This window comes from Echinops telfairi, unplaced genomic scaffold (genome assembly GCF_000313985.2).
Source record: "Echinops telfairi isolate 266 unplaced genomic scaffold, ASM31398v2 ScPeMD7_7410;HRSCAF=8448, whole genome shotgun sequence".
Classification (NCBI taxonomy): Eukaryota; Metazoa; Chordata; class Mammalia; order Afrosoricida; family Tenrecidae; genus Echinops; species Echinops telfairi.
In genome coordinates this window covers 13819729-13835825 of record NW_022111310.1, presented here as the reverse complement: position 1 = coordinate 13835825, position 16097 = coordinate 13819729, and the positions used below count along the sequence as shown (strand labels likewise).

At 46.0% G+C, this 16097-nt stretch overlaps 1 protein-coding gene across 5 annotated transcripts in view; it reads right to left on the bottom strand.

Moving 5' to 3' along the window:
• PALM2AKAP2 (PALM2 and AKAP2 fusion) overlaps positions 1–16097 on the bottom strand; it is a 287817-nt gene that overhangs the window by 201402 nt on the left and 70318 nt on the right. For 2 of the 5 annotated variants that reach the window (XM_045296627.1, XM_045296628.1), the window contains exon 2: positions 12858–13553. The exons of the other annotated variants lie outside the window; for them this stretch is intronic. In XM_045296627.1, the coding sequence (XP_045152562.1) occupies positions 12858–13542 (685 nt within the window). In that variant the 5' untranslated portion in view covers positions 13543–13553. The remainder of the gene's footprint in view (positions 1–12857; positions 13554–16097) is intronic. 5 annotated transcript variants of the gene reach the window in all.

Below are 16097 nucleotides of genomic sequence, written 5' to 3'. Positions count from 1 at the left end.
TATTTTATGATAGTATAGATACTTATGTTGATTGTAGAATTGTTCTCATACTGCCCTAAGAAGGCTGGGCCACTGCTCATGGTTTTATTACTCAGCGACTTGTAAATGAACAAGAGTGGAGAAATATGATCATCCTCTCGAATTCCATTAGCCTTTAGCTCAAGTTTTTGAAGACACAGTAGATTATATTGGGTGTGATGGCCAGCTTTGGGGAAAAGGCCCCTGTTTCATCAGTTATTTGAACTGCCCAAGTTCTGTGTGGCTTATTACTCTTAATAAGCCGGGGAAATGAGCACAGAGCACAATCCCGTTTCTGTGAGCACACAGCCCCAGGAGCATGATCAAGTTCTAGGATCTAGGAGAGCTCACACTTCAGTGTACCCGGATGAGCAGGTGGCCTTTGCCTCTCACTGTTTTCACCAAGCAGGAACTGTGGATGCTATAGTTTTCTTTTTTTTTTACTTTTCCAGGAATAACATATTTCAGGATGAAGCACGTAATCATCTATAGCCAGTCATTTATTACAGGAAATGCAATCTCTTCCTCAGCTGAGTTGTAAATGAGATCACCAAGCGTGTGCTAATTTATCGTTAGGCAAGACATGGGGGTTCTTTGATCAGCATGCAAAAGCAGCAGATTCTTTTGCAGGCTTTCTGCTTGTAAACTATTCACAATCTGAACAGGCTTCTAGCAGCCTCAAATCCAAACACACGGCCAAGTTTTTTGTTTTTTTTCTCCCGAATGGGTTTAGGAAACTCCATCTCTATGGCATTGTCTCCAAACTAGTAAGGACCCTGTGTACTTGGGGTCATGTGACCCATCTGTTAAATTAGGGGCCACATATCTGAATTCCTCCAGGGGCCAGACTGGTGAAACCAATGAGGGACGCTTGTCAGGAGTGAGAGAACAGGGAGTGGTGTGATGATGAGCAGATACTGAGAGTCATCCTCAACTCCAGGCAACTGCCAGCCAGGAAAACAGACCCATGGTTGTCAGTGCATCGGAACAGTCAACAGGAGCTAGAAATCCATGCTGTGAAAATGAGACCTCCCTCCATCTAGTATTAGCAACGAATGACAAATTCATTTACTAACCCTCTGCAGGGAAAACTCACATAACTAAGGGCCAGCCTCAGCCCGTGGAGAGCCATTTGGTGACTTTCCTACTAGATGGGCTATTGGAGAACTTGTAGCTTGGACTTTTAAATAGCAAGTCCTTGCTTTCACGAGTTGTCCAGGAGTGGAAGATTTGACCCTGTTTAAGACAAGCGGGAAAGCCGATGAGGCTTCAAGGCTGTTGGGGAAGCAGCGTGTTCAGTGAATGGCAGCAGACAATCAAATCACCTGCACTACTTCCCAGGGCACCATTCCTCCTAGGTGTTACAACATTGCTAACAACAACAATCACGACAATGGGAACCAATGTACTGTAGCTTATTCAGAGATAGACCTCCCAGTCCCAAACTAGACAGTTACTTTGGGCAATTTTCTTAATTCCTTTCAGAAAAGGAGTTAGAAAAAACTGCCAAGTTGAATAATGGGACTCCAGATGGGCAGATAAGAGACTCCTAAGTGATAGACCACCTTAGCTTAGGCATCTCCTTTGGCTAGGAAGTGCTGCAGGGACACCACTCCTCCTCCAGAGGGTGGAGCTTTTGGTGAAGTAGTTAGAGATGAGGAGCCTGGGGGAGCAGTGGATAAGGAACTAGGCTGCTACCTGAGAGGTCAGCAATTTGACTCTACCAGCCGCTCTACACGAGGAGACAGGTGTGGCTCTCTGCCTCTGTAAAGATCACAACACTGGAAAGCAGATGGGGTAGTTCTACTCTGTCCTATAAGGTAGCTGGTGTGTCCTTTGTGAGTAGGAACGGATTCTACGGGGAACCAGTTCAGGTATTTGTTTAGGTGAAGCTGCAAGATCTTAAGAACTGGTGCTATTTCTTGTTTCCTACACGAGTGACCTTGCTATTTAGAGAAGGTGACCAGATTTTAACATTGATAAAGCGGGACACTATTGATAAAACTCATATCCTGGCAAAATAGCCACATGGCAGCCAAAAACTGTATACCCTAGCTTGTCGTGCATTCTTTCCAAAAATCGGAACTTTTTTCAAACGTCGTGGGATGCAGGACAAATTGTTAAAAATCAAGACTGTCCCGCCAAAAGCGGGACGTCTGGTCACCTTATATTTAGATCTTCCTGTATCTGGTCTCAACTGCTGTACCATGTCCTTTCCACGATACGTGCTGATGGTCTTCTGTGCAGAAGGAAGTGAGGAGCAGTAAATTCAGGCATTGCATCTAACCACAATTTCTAGCGCTGCTACACTGTACAAGCCGCGTACTATCTCCATCACTCACTTCCCTCATTTACAGAAGGAAAATAATGGCAGTGGTGCTTGCTCTTATGGGGTTGGAATAGGTTTCAAGAAAATTCTACCCTCCTTGGGGAACTTCTTAGATCTAGCCTGGTACTACTGAACGACATTGCTTCAAACATTCTTTAATTTCTCATCTGAATTTCCCCCGCCTTAGAGTTCACATGGTAAGTCTTTGCCCCCCCAGTGATCCTTAAAGGGTTTTGACTGTATGAAACCGTCACTATTCAAGGGGGAGGGGGGCACAGTCTCCCTTCCCATCCTAGACCTGCCACAGACTGGGAACTTTTCATGTGGGGAGAGTGTGACCTTTGGAAAGGGGAACTATACCTTCTCTTCCCAAGCAAATGGCCAATTGCCACCCACTTCTAATTTCCAAAGGGCTTTGCATAAATATAATACCTTTAATTCCAGGAATACTGGTGATGGAGTGAAGCCCATGATTTCTCATACCCTACTCCATTTGTCCTAGATGAGCTCTCACGGTTCCAACCCACATGTCCACACCGAAAGAGTGTCTCCATTCCCAGGAGAAAGCTGTGGAGAAAGCCTGGCCACTCGCTGTGCAAGATGGATGAGAAGGGATGCAGCGCCACCAACACTTGGACCCAATGCCAAGGGTCCCCTTGTTCTGGGGTCCCCAGCACTTTCAAGAGGTCTACTCTTGGGCTTCTTTCACTTTCTATTGGTTGGCATTTTGGTCACTTTCAGCCTGAGCGTCTTAGCAATCTACAAGACTCCCTGGGAGTGCCCATCTTAAGGTTACTCTCCAAGGAGAGAGGCTATTTAAAAAAGGAACAAGGAAACTGCATGGAATGTAAGCAGAGACTTCCCCAGTTGATTTCATCAGAAAGCAACTTTCTGTGATAGTCCTTAGGTGCTAGATGCCTAATGTTCATTCTCTTACGCAATTCATATATTTTTTAATTGTGGCATATGTGTGTGTGGATAACAAAACATTTGCCAAATTCAACAATTTTTATGTGTACAATTCAGTGACCTGGATTGTTTTACATGCTGTGTGCATCACTGCGCCTTACTAGACACGTGCAGTAACTTTTAAACTTTCTACTGCACACCTCTATTCTAGGCCAAGGAGTCCTCAAACCATCACCTGGGGGCCAAATCCAGCTCATCATTTGCTTTTGTGAATAAAGTTTTATTGGCGGAACAAAGACCTACTCATTCGTGTATGGTCTCACAGCCACATTCATTCAGTTATGTATTGCCTGTGATTGCTTTCTGACTGAGTTGAGCAATTGCCACAAAGGCCATTTGAAACACAGACCCCCAGACAAAAAGTGGATCAACCCTGTTCTAGATCACGAGGACGCCGTGATGAACGAGAGAAACAAAGTCCCTGCGCGACTCCCATGGCGCCTGTTCTGGTGGCTGGGTTGGATAAATTCTTGCCACTTCACCCAAGGAGCTGTCTGAGTTTCCCCTTTCCCACAGGTCCTCATGTTGTAATGACCCCCAACCATAAAATTACTTGCATTGCCACTTCATCACTGTCATTTTGCTACTGTTATGAATCGGGTGACCCTGTGAAAGGGTCATTCGACCCCCAAAGGGGTCGAGACCCACAGGTTGAAAACTGCTGCCCTAGGGATCAGCGTAAATGTTGATGCTGGTGGCTCTTCAGGAGCACGAAAAGGAGGGACAGGTGTGGAGACAGGTATGAGCATGAGGTTTAGAGAAGGGAAATGTTGGGAGAGGGGGTTCGTTCGTGGGGAAACCAGCTGGGAGCCATAGCGGTGACCGCCGGGAGACACCCAAAGCCACGGACCAGGTTCCACAGGAATAAAACCCACCTGGAGGCCTCAGTTAAAATGTAGGCTCCTGGGTTTCCCCCAGGATTTCGGACTCTGCTCTCCGGAGGTGTGACCCTGCTTCCACAGTGCAGCTGGGGTGGCACTGGGGTAGTATGGGGCTTTAGCGAGCACTCTGAAGGTGCCTCCCCACGTAGTCTGGCCACTCTTAGCGCACGAGGAGGGGGAAGAATGGGGGTAGAGACACACAGAGGTAGGTGCAGTGAAAAGGTAGTTTATTGTCTATTCATACCGTACAGAGGAACAAAGAGAAGCTACAAGTACAGCACTGGCTGTTGCTGGCAGTGTGGTTTCTGAAGTCAGGTTTTGTTTTGCATCAGAAAGAAAAAGAACAGTCAAAAGTCCACTCCAGGTTACAAAGTACAGCAGCTAGCCCAGCAAGTCTAAGTCAGAGTAAGCAAGACAAGCTCCCCCCACCCCACCCACGCCCCACACACCCCCGGCCAACCACAAATGGACGTATTTACAGAAATGTCACTCACCCCGAGTGAGCTGCTAAAGCTGAGAATTCCATCGACAACCTACATTCCAGAAAAGCTGTATTGAACACAACATTTTCTGGAGCTCCTGCGGGATCGGACTCTACTAGGTCAGGAGCTTGGGAAGAGGAAAGGGTGTTCCAGAATCCTGAAGACAGGAATTCTTTGCACTTGCCAGAAGAATAAGGTCTCAAGGGTTAGAGGGTTAGAGCTGCCCCCACAGAGTCACCGCATCAGGCATGACCTGGTAATCTCTTTGCACACACAGACTGGCTGTCTCCCTGCCTCATCCAGGAACTGAGGGGTTCCTTGGTCAAGAGACAGACTGACTACAGTAAACTGGCTCTCCCTCTGCACCTTCAGGCAACTGCCTAGTTCTTTCATTGGCAGAGTGGTCGCCATGCGAGCAGTGTTCTTGACTGGGTTTTAAGGTGGACCTGTTGGAGGGATTTGGGTGATGAAGGCTTTAAAATTATTTGCATGGGAACGAGACTTGCTTTTTCTGAAACACAGCACACATGTGTGACCTTGCTGTGCTGGAGAGGGAATCTTGGGCTCTCAGGACAGCAGGGGAAGGTGCTGCCGGGGAAGACACGTGTCTGGCTGGCCCCCACGTTGGACCCTCTCTGTCCACAAGATGAAAGGATCAGGTGTGGGTGAAGATCTTGGTGAAACAGAATGTGTCTGGGATGGGAAACTAAGCCATTTGGCGGACAAATTGGGGTGGGGGTGGGAATCCAACATGTGAAGGTCCGGATCTACTTGTGGAGAGTTGAAAACGATCATTCCCTGTTTCTACTTAACTTTGAATATGCTGCACCCCCAATGATATTTACAAGATGAATAATTCCTGACCCGTCTTACGTTATTCGTTTATACAATTATAAACAGACTACAGATGGCCAGATGGTTCTGCATCACCACTTGAACCTACTGCTCAAATGCATCTAATGAGAGGGCCCATCACCTGAAATGTAGCAATTACCCTTTGATATGCGGAAGACTTGGGCAGGGCTTACTGCTTAGGTAGCTATCTCCATAAGGAGCCCTGAAGACACAGTTGGCTAAGTATTGGACGGCTAACCGTAAGGTGGACAGTTCAAAGCCATCAGCTGCTCCTTGGCATAAAGATGAATGAAGCTCCCAGCTTCTACAGAGAGTTACAGCCTTGGACAAGCTCGATAGGGTCACAGAGTTGGAACTGACTTGATGGTGGTGGGTTTTGGTATTTCCTTTCCCCAAACCATTATTATGAGGCTGTTATTAGAAGATGTAGCCCAGAAAGATAGGAAGCATTTTGGGAGGGAGGGAAGGAGGGCCTTCCAAAAATTCATGGAAAAAGGAAATGAAAAGATCCTGGGATCTTTCCTCACCCAGCAGATCTAAACCTTGGTCGGAGTGGCTATAAAAAGAGAAAAAATAAAACTGAAACGGACTTTGATTCTTTTGTAACATACAAGTTAGTTAAAAATTAATTCATTAATTAAAAGATATATATAGTGGGATTCCCCCACAAACTTCTTGAAGCCACCCTCATAGTGTATCCACCTTATGGCAAACACAGGAAACTTAATCTTACAACCTATGCCTGTCTGGAAACCGTGGGTGTCAGGCCGTGGTGGGGCGGGACCATTCTTCCCGCCTCGAAGGCCTAGTCCGGTGCACAGCGGTCACCAGAAAGTTCCCGCAATGGAACAGAGACACCACGTATTCGGGAGGCGCTTTAAAACTCAAGCTCCACCATGCATATAGATTTCATTATAAAAATAGTTTTCCTTAAAAAAATACCTAACTGTAAACACTCCATCTTGACAGGCAGCGCTCACTCCCACCTGCGCATGCTAAGCTCTTCGTCTCAGACTGCCCTGCGTGGGCAACAGCCCTGCGTGGGCATAGCCCTCCCTGTGGGCATAGCCCTCCCTGTGGCTCGGCTTTGGAGCCCGTCTCTCTTGGTATTTCAGCCTAGGCCAACGGTGCGCTTCCTATCTGCTCAGGCCCAGCCAGGGCTCCATGAGGTCACCTCCTCGCTGTGGGAGGGACCGCGCAGGGTCAGGGGACCCAGGTGCCCCGCCCCGGGCATGTCAGAGCCTGCTATTGCAGGCTTGGATGGGAACTCGAAACACAGTTCGGTTGGCGAAAGGGCAGCAGCAGCAAGGGCTGAGCTGTGAACTCTGAACCCCTGGGCCACACAGGCAAGGTTCTGCCTCAAGCCTCCGGTGAGTCACTGACAACTCTGAAGAGGGCTGGGCGGGGGCGGAGGTGGGGGCGGGGAAGAGAATGTTGTGTTAATACAGCTTTGAAATACAACTGCGTTTTTCAAAGAGGACAGAAGAACATACACTGTGGCGCTAAGGCAAACTGTCAAATGGCACATCCAAGCTTTTTTTCTCCTTTGCTTTCTGTCATTCATCTTGTTCACAGCACAAGGCAGGTGCGTTCTGTAAACATGGAGACCATACAGTACATCAACCATAGGAAAATGGAAAGATACCACCCTGTAGCTCTTTTCTTTCTGTGTCCCAGAAGGACTCTCACCCTAGGACTGCCTGAAATGGAGGGAGGGAGAGTCTGAGGGATGCTTTCTTCTAGTAAAAATGCAGTGACTTGCACAAAATAGCCCCAGGTGACTACTGAGGGGCAGTATAGGGGGGGGGGGGTAAGATGACCAGTCACACCTCAACCTGTAGAAACTTAGAAAATAGTCACAAAAGATAAAAAAGTCATTAACTTCAGGACATGTTTTTTTTTTCCTGCTTAGTAAAAGAGAACATTGAAAAATGATTTTTTCTTTTTTTTTTTTTTACAAAAGTTAAGGCTGCCCAGATCTTTGATGCAAAAAGTCTGCGGTCCCCCGTATGCTATAGTTTACATTGAGAGCAAGTCTTTTGTGCTCGGTTCTGACCTCGGGCCGTTCTCTGGAGAGCAGGGAGGAAGGGGAGGCTGACTCCCGGGGCAGAACAAGGCAGGGCAGGCTGGTCTGAGAACCAATCCTCCAGCAAAGTGCCCTTTGGAAAGGTCCCATTGCCCTGTTTATTCTATACCTCTCTCCATGAGTTTTGTACGGGTTTGGTGTTTGCTCCAATGGGAACTTTCTTTAGGAGTTTACGAAAGCTATGGAAATACAGACCCACAATGCACTGTGCTCCGAATCAAAGACTTCATTTTCTTTTTCTCTAGAAAATGCAGGAACGGTTTCTGGAAAGGGGTTCACACAATGAGGTGAACTGGTCCCAAGCAACCAGCGAACCAATTTCCCACTTTAATCCCAGCTAGCCCATGGTACAGACCAGCAATTCCATCCACCTGCAGGGTTGTATCATTCCGTAAGACCAGAAAGATTTTTTTCAGTTTTGTCTAAATCAGCAGTGTTTGAAATACCTTGATTAGAACATGGAGGAGCTTCTGACAGACTACATCTTTAAAAACTGTCCGAAACGTATGTTTTAAATATGCTGAAAATGTATGGTTACAATGGAGGGCCTAGGTGGTGCACATGCCTAAGAGGCCAGGCCAGGGCTACCAGCTGGAGTCCCCCGCAGTGAGAGGCACCTTGGAAGAAAGGCCAAGTGATCTACTTCCAAAATATCCAGTCACGAAAACCCCTCTGAAGCACAGCTTTACCGACACACCTGGCGTTGCCATGACTTGGAACTGTCTCCATGGTAACGGGCTTTTAAATTGAGTCTGGGATTTTGGTTAAAAAAAATGTGCATGTTGCAAAGATACAACCTCACATGGCTTGCTTTGGGATGGTTTCTGTTGTAAACAAACATCACAGGGAATGAGACTATCCCCTTAAGGAAAGGGTCCCTAGCAGGCCCTCCAGTAGGTCAACTGGCGAACAGGCAGGACAGAGCTTCTAGAATTGAATATGAGCACAAGAGTCTTCAGGGTATCTCTGTTCCACACGGACAAGGTTAATGCTTGATTTTATTTTTTTATGGTTTTTTTTAATGCTTTTTTTAAAAAGAAGAGCCGGCACAGCAGTTGGATCTCTGCTTCCATCAACGTGTTCTCTCCTCTTTCGCAACGCATGGTTCACTGACATGAAATGAACTCACATCCTAAGGATGTTCTCGCGTCCCGGGACGTGACACGCTGTAGGAATACGCTGCTGTCACACTTGGCCTCAACGCTTTGCCACAGAGCTGAGAATGAGTCACCATTGCCTCTTTTACAAAAACCTGACCCTAATTAAAGCATTCTAAAGAACACCTTAATCACCAGGAGGCCAAATGTAAGTAGGTAGAAATGGGAAGTGAATATACGCTTATGAACAATTCAGAAAGAAATGAAGTCAACTCTAGAAGTTGTCTGAGTTTCCTGAAAGCCTTGGAATAATTGTTAGACCGCTCAGGAGGCTTACAGAAAGCAAGTCTGGGGTTTGGACAGAAAGAAGTCCCTAGCTCCTCTTCTTTTCTGGTCCGAAATATTTAAGTGGTATCATCAAACTCACTACAATTCATTAGAGAGGTAGCAGTTTTTGCCTACAGACAGAAAATAATGTAATTATGGGGAACGTGATATATGATTAAAAAAAATCCTTAGCTTGTTTGATAAGGAACTCCCAGGGGGCGCAGTGGTTCAAGTGCTCAATGGCACAATGGAAGGTGTGCAGTACAAGCCCACCAACAGCTGTCAGGGGGGAGGTGAACGTCTGCTTCCCTAAGGACTCCCAGCCTCGGGGTCCTACGCCGCCAGACCTGCTCTGAGCTGACAGGGTTGCTCAGAGTTGGAATGGGGTCAATGGCAGGGGGTTGGTTTGGGATTTTGGTCAGCTTGTGTCATTGTGCATTTACAACAAACAAACATATTTCAAGATATGTGGAGATAAACTTTATCAATTTAACTATTAGAGATTTCTCATGCTCATTCCAAACTTATTTATAAACAAATGAAATAGTCCCCCCCCCCTTTCCATTAAAAAGGGAGCTGATTATATGATTTTAAAAGAAAACCCAACAAAGCATTAGCTCAAAAAGGCCATGGTTTGCAGCTTCGCTCCTGATTCTTAGCCTTGTCATGTTACCAGTTACCAGTCCGGCATTTTTGAAGGGCATGATATCGTATACATAATCAAGTTTTTACAGAGAAGATCCCAGTAGCAGCAGGGGAGCCAGGGGGTTCACAATCACAACTCTGTTTACATTTCCATGATGAAGGGTTATAAGTTACTCGTTGGTCTAGGAGGGATTGTAGGTCTCATCTCGGAAAGTATGGGCTGAGCCTGAATCCCCCTTATGGTAGGAAAAGGATGCACATTATGCACATATATGCCATATTCAAACACGTCTTCGTTTACTGGTCGTCACAAAGAATTTTGATAAAGGTAGCACATCTGACTTGAAGACACACTAAAGGATCAATGTTACTAGTATAAGTATAAAGAGAACTATGACTTATATCATTTGCTAATCACAAATCCCTATAAAAAGGTGCAGTGGTTAAGCTCTCAGCCGCCAACTGAAAGTGAGCAGCTGCACCCTCAGCACGGTGGATACAGAGATGCAGCTGTCTGCTCCAGTCACCATGGCAGCCTTGGAAACAGGGCCAGTTACTCGGTCTCATAGGGTTGTTATGAGTCAGAGCGAACTCAACGGCCACTGGTTACCTATAATGATGATGGATGAATGAGAGTTTGGATGACTTCTCTTTTAGATCCTATGTGTGGTGTAGTGAGAGCTGAAGATCTTTTTCTTCAGGAGTAATTTGTTCATTTATGGAAGGGGGAGTTCATTATTTCGGGTAATTCTTTATGCCTGAATCTATTACATATATATATGAAACAGGATTAGAATTCCAGTTTGTTTCATCAGCAAGTCCATGTGTTTTAAATCATTGAGTTGAATAGCTTTAATCCCTACAAGGGTAGAAGAGATAAATTATGGTACATTTTTGGATCGTTTCTTTTCTAAATAGATAATTAACATAATAGATTGTCAAAACCATTTAAATTGTTTTCTCTTTCGGTATCAATATATTTATTTGGCATATGATTATGTTTAAAGTTTACAGGATCGTTTGTGGAGCAGCCTCAAACTGAGCACAGTGACATTTCTAGGCATCAAACCAGGTTTTGAGCTCAGGCCACAGGCAGTTTTATTCCATTGCAGCTGTGCTGGTGAAACCACGATTCAGAATTAATTAGATGGCAGTGAGGTTTTTCTTGGTTTTCTTTTTACGTCAAAACCAAGCCTTGGAGGGGGTCATCCTAGAGAGTGGAACTTATTTCCTTCTTTGCCTGGTTTCACTTTGCTAGGCATCTGTGATAACATGACTCACTTTGCACTCATGAAAAATGTAACTGAAAAAAATTAAATAAAGTTTTAAGATGCCATGTCTTTTCTTTCCAATTGGAATAAGTCTAATTTCAGATCAAGAAGTTAAAAAATCATAATAGATTAGCTATAGTATGGAGCAGCTTAAATAGGGCAAATTTAGTTGAATCTATAATAAAATTCTCTCAAGACTACTTTGTTCTTTTTATATCTACTTTCCAAAGAAGTCAGATTCGATGCAGTATGCCTAAGTATATACTTTCCAAAACTAGGTTTAAAAAAGATACATAAATAATTTTGTGAATCATTTGCATCAGTGCTTAGAACATCTGAACAAATAACTTAAAAGTTAATATAGCTCTATAATTAAAATCAATTAAAACATTTATTCTTAACTTCAATATTATATTTTTTGACTACATTGCATCCCTTTGGTGTATTCTACATGGTGGCTCTTTGCTTGGGGATGAAGGGAAGTGCTCAGAATTTATTGAAACAATTGTTCATTGTGTTCTGGATCAAAATGATCTTTTGATGTCCTGGAATCTCCAAAAACGTATGAACTGATGCTTTGAGAAGCTCAGCTGTGGGCCGATCATTATTTGTTGAATGGGTGTAATTATTGTGAAGAAAACGGGTCCGTAAGTCTTGTTAAATCTTTTATCTTTTAAAGTTGGCTTTTGTCATTGTTTCAACCACCATGTGGCGTCACCTGACACACCCAGGAGAACAGAAAGCAAAGGGCACAGAGGCAAGGCTCTGCGATCCACCGTACACGTGAGATGAACAGTAACTACAGTTACAGCACCGTCCAGGATGAAGCAGAAACACCAAGTAACCACAGTACATCCGGAAGACGGGCTTAGCAATATGGTCACTGCAATGGTTCTCTTCCAAATGATCCCATGCATGGAAAAGACAGGAAGATGATCCATGGAATCGAAACCCAATATAAAAATTTACACATTTGTTTTTGGATAGCATAGAAACAAAGCTCATGGACTTGTCTAAGTTTGGAGACCACTCCTGATGCTTAGAACAAGGTCTGCTTCATGTCCTTAGAAAATGAAAAATGGTGCTTCTTATAGAAAGGATTCATCAGTTTAAGTTATCGAAAGAGAGACGGCTGCTGATGGCAGGCCACAGAATCAGTCCCTAAGTGCCAGCTGTGACAAGAACTGGGTTCTTTTTTTTTTTCTTTTCACACCCACTTCATTTTCCTTTTAACAGAAGGAAAGCCGTACATGCCCAATACTGGCATCTGGAAGTACATACGTAAGGCAGCAAAAAGCATCACCCTAGGTTTGGCAGACTAAGTAAGGTCCACTTTTGGCTACACTCGCAACCGGCTAGAGCCAACAGCATTTTGCCACACAAGATAAAAAAAACACAGATGCACACCCAAGGAGGCAAGTGAGAAACCAGGGACGTGGCAGTGTGTGACTGCATTATGGGAGCAGGCTACCCAGGAAACCACCCGGTGCCAATAGGTGGAATTCCAGTCAAGTGAATTAAGGCTACTATAGAACTGGTTGAGATGAAGCGTTCATTCCCGTGGAGCAGTAAGGGGCGGAGTCACTCTTGAAGACCCAAGGATGAGTTTAGAGGAAAAGCGAGTTCTTGGAGAGAACGAAGCACACACATGCACGCTGTCTCTTAGGCGAGGAAGCTGGAGGAAAATGAGAGGGGGAGAGCGGGGGTGAATAAGAAAAATCAAAGCAATCCAACTGCAAGGCCAGGCAGGTTGTTTGCTTCCAGTTCACAGTCTCGCAGTTAGTGGTGCGGGAGGTCTGCGAAAGTGGTGGAGAGCACGCAGGCTGCCCCAAAGAAAAGGGGAGAAAGAGTGGTCACATGACAACACAGCATTGACAGCGCTTTTTCTTTTGGGTACCTGGGGCTGGCTCTGTGGCCAGGCTCTCTTCCTTCCCTTCTGGGGATGAGGGCTCGGTGGTGTCTGACACCGGCCTTCCGGAGACAAGCTCGGCTGCATTGCCATCAATGGTGGACACGTCCGTCACCGTCTTCTCCCTCAATGACTTCTCATCATCTTCGTCGATGAGGACCAACTCGGCCTTGATGGTTTCATCGTAGCCTAGCACCTTTTTGGTCTGCTCTTCGTCCTCAATGTTCTGGTAGCCCATAAAGATCATGGTGACTGGCTGATCCGAGTTTGCCTCCGGCCCTCCGGCCCTGGGGGCGCGGGCCTGCTGCTCCGCATCCCCAGAAGCACGCTCTTTCCTAGACTTATGGACCACTTCTAACTTGGCTTCTTTGCAGAGCATGTGTTCCTTAGGGTGGCCCAGGCTCCCATCTGCAATCACAGTCCTCTCGGACACAGGCCCGCCCCTGAAATTTGATTGTCCAGCCTTCTGAATAAGCTCTTCTACATCCTTTGCGCTTAATTTGTGCACTCCGTTTTCTACTACGGTGCCTCCTGAGTGCACCTCATAGACTACTTTGGTACCGTCATCATAGACCTTGACTCCTCTCTGATGGACCCCCTCTGGGCCAATGGTGGACGCAGAGAGAATCTTGGTCTCTCCTGTTTGTTTGTCTTTCTCCACATTAATTTCCATGGCGTACACAGCTTGAATGAAAACAAGAGAAAGGAAGTGCATGTTACAACAACAAAAGCCAGTGAATGGTTAATTGCCAAACAGACCAAAAAAAAAAAAAAAGGTTCTGTGCCCTTTCTGTTCTAGCCACCAAGCGTCTTGGGTGTTAGCGTGAGGTGCATTGTGGACAGAGGTGGTTATAAATGCATTTGAGCACAGCAGCTGGACGGGCTGGGAAGACAGATGCACAGAGCACCCTATCTCAGTGGCACTCACGCTTCCAAGGCAGATCTGCTACGTGAACCAACCCGCAAGAGACGGTGTAGGTCGAGTGTAATGACTTACAGTGAGGTTGGTAACATGCAAACTGACCTAGGCTTGCAAACCAAGGTTGATTGAGGGTTCATCTCAGGTTTATGGACTATGGTGAAGCCCTGGATTACCGTGACCTAATCCTAAAACCTGAGATCTTTGTTCACACTTTCCCCAGTCTCTCTCTCTCTCTCTCTCTGCCTCCTTACCTCCCCCTTTACTGTAAAGAGAGAACATGCAAAGAGTTTTTCAGGTGGGACGCGGTGGTCTGCTACTGGACTACAGATTAGGATATTGACAAGAAATGCACACGGTATGAAAGTAAGCAGTTTCTAGGGGTGGTGAGTTCTCCAGTCACGTTGTTCGGCACCTTGAGTAAGATCTAGAGCTGCGGTTCTCAACCTGTGGGTCGCGACGCCTTTGGGGGTTGAACGATCCTTTCATAGCGGATGCCCGATGCATAACAGTAGCAAAATGGCAGTCATGAAGTAGCAATGAAAATAATTTTATGGTTGAGGGGCCACCACCACATGAGGAACTGTATGCAAGGGTGGCGGCATTGAGGACCACTGCTCTAGAAGGAGCCAGAAGTAGAACTGCCCTCCAACACTGGAGTTTGAGAATGAAGATCACAGAAGGGCTACTTCCACGCATAAAACTGAGCCCGGTCCTTGTGACTCGGTCCCTATATTATCTTTCCCATCTCTTGTCTGTTCCACCTCCACTGCTTTAATCTTAGACCGTCGTTGCCTCTTCCCTGGGTCCCTCGGAAAGCTCCCTCCCTACCCTATCTTCCTATCCCAATTCACCCTAAATCCTTCCGCCAGGCGAGTGTTCCCAAAGACCGGCTCTAACTCTGTCATACAGATTCATGTGACACTTCATACGGTCAGGTTTCTTATTTGTCTTGGGCTTTCTTTGAGACTAATCTCCCTGATGGGAGGAAACTGGATGTCAGATCCAAAGAACAACAATCCCAGGCCGCCTTAGTTTCAGAACAGCACCTATCACAACCTCCCAAACTCTCTCTAGTCCTGGTTCCTGACACCAGCAATATTACCCAGTCTCTCTAACCAGACACCTCGTCACTGCCCCTGACTTGTCTTTCCTGATTTCCCACGTCAATCGATAGTGAAGGGCAGCTGATTCTATTTAAACCTATCCCCTCATCCATCTGACCTTTCCCTCTATCCACACTGCCTTACACTAGCCCTTCTCTCTCTCTCTCTCTCTCTCTCTCTCTCTCTCATCATAACCTTGCTTCTGATTTGACCTGCCACTTGTCTCCTTCCCCCTAGGGCAGCAGTCTTCAAACTATGGCTAGTGGGTCCAATACAGCCCAAGGACTGTTCTGTGTGGCCGGAGGAGCTAAGAATGGTTTTTATATTTTTTAAAGTTTCTTTTAAAAAGAAAACAAAAGATAAATATACTACAGGAACCATATGTGGTTCATAAACCCAAAGATATTTGCAATTTGACCTTAGGGGGAAAAAAACCCACATTTGCTAACCTCCCCTAATGCGTGCACCACACTACCTACAGAATTACCTAACTCATTAAAAAGCAAACAAACAGAACCTCACAGCCATTGAGTCGATGTTGACTCAGAGGGACCCTATAAGAATGGGTAGAACTGCCCCCTGTGAGTTTCTCAGACTGTAGTTCTTTATGGGACCAGAAAGCCCCATCTTTCCCCCAAGGGGCTGCAAAGGGTTTCTCACTGCTGACCTTGCCCAGCACCTGTACCCACTACATCACCGGGGCTCCTTCCTCATCAACCCTCTACTGATTCCTGTGTCTGTGTACGCTAAACACTAACCCCAGCACCTGGCATGCAGTTCCCTTTAGCATCTGATTGATCTGCAACCTTCTTTTGAAGCCTCCTTTTCTAACCCCACACATTCGCTGTTCTCAACGCCCTGCTGTCACGTCAAACCCAAATCATAGCAAACCTGTAGGACCGAGGAAAACTGCCCCCATGGGTGTCCAAGGCTCTACATCTTTAAGGGAGCCGAAAGCCTCATCTTCTTCCCACCGAGCAGCTGGTGGTTTCAAACTGCTGACCTTTTGCCACCAGGGCTCCTCATTGTGTGGGCACACTGGCCACAGCAAGCTTCTCACTATTCCCAGGACACCCACTCGTCTGCCGGACTGCTTGCCCTGAGCCTGCTCTCCTTCTGCCAACACTTCTTTACATCCCTTCCCTCTGGAAGGTTTTTTATTTTTAATCATTTTATCAGGGGCTCTTACAGCTCTTATAACAA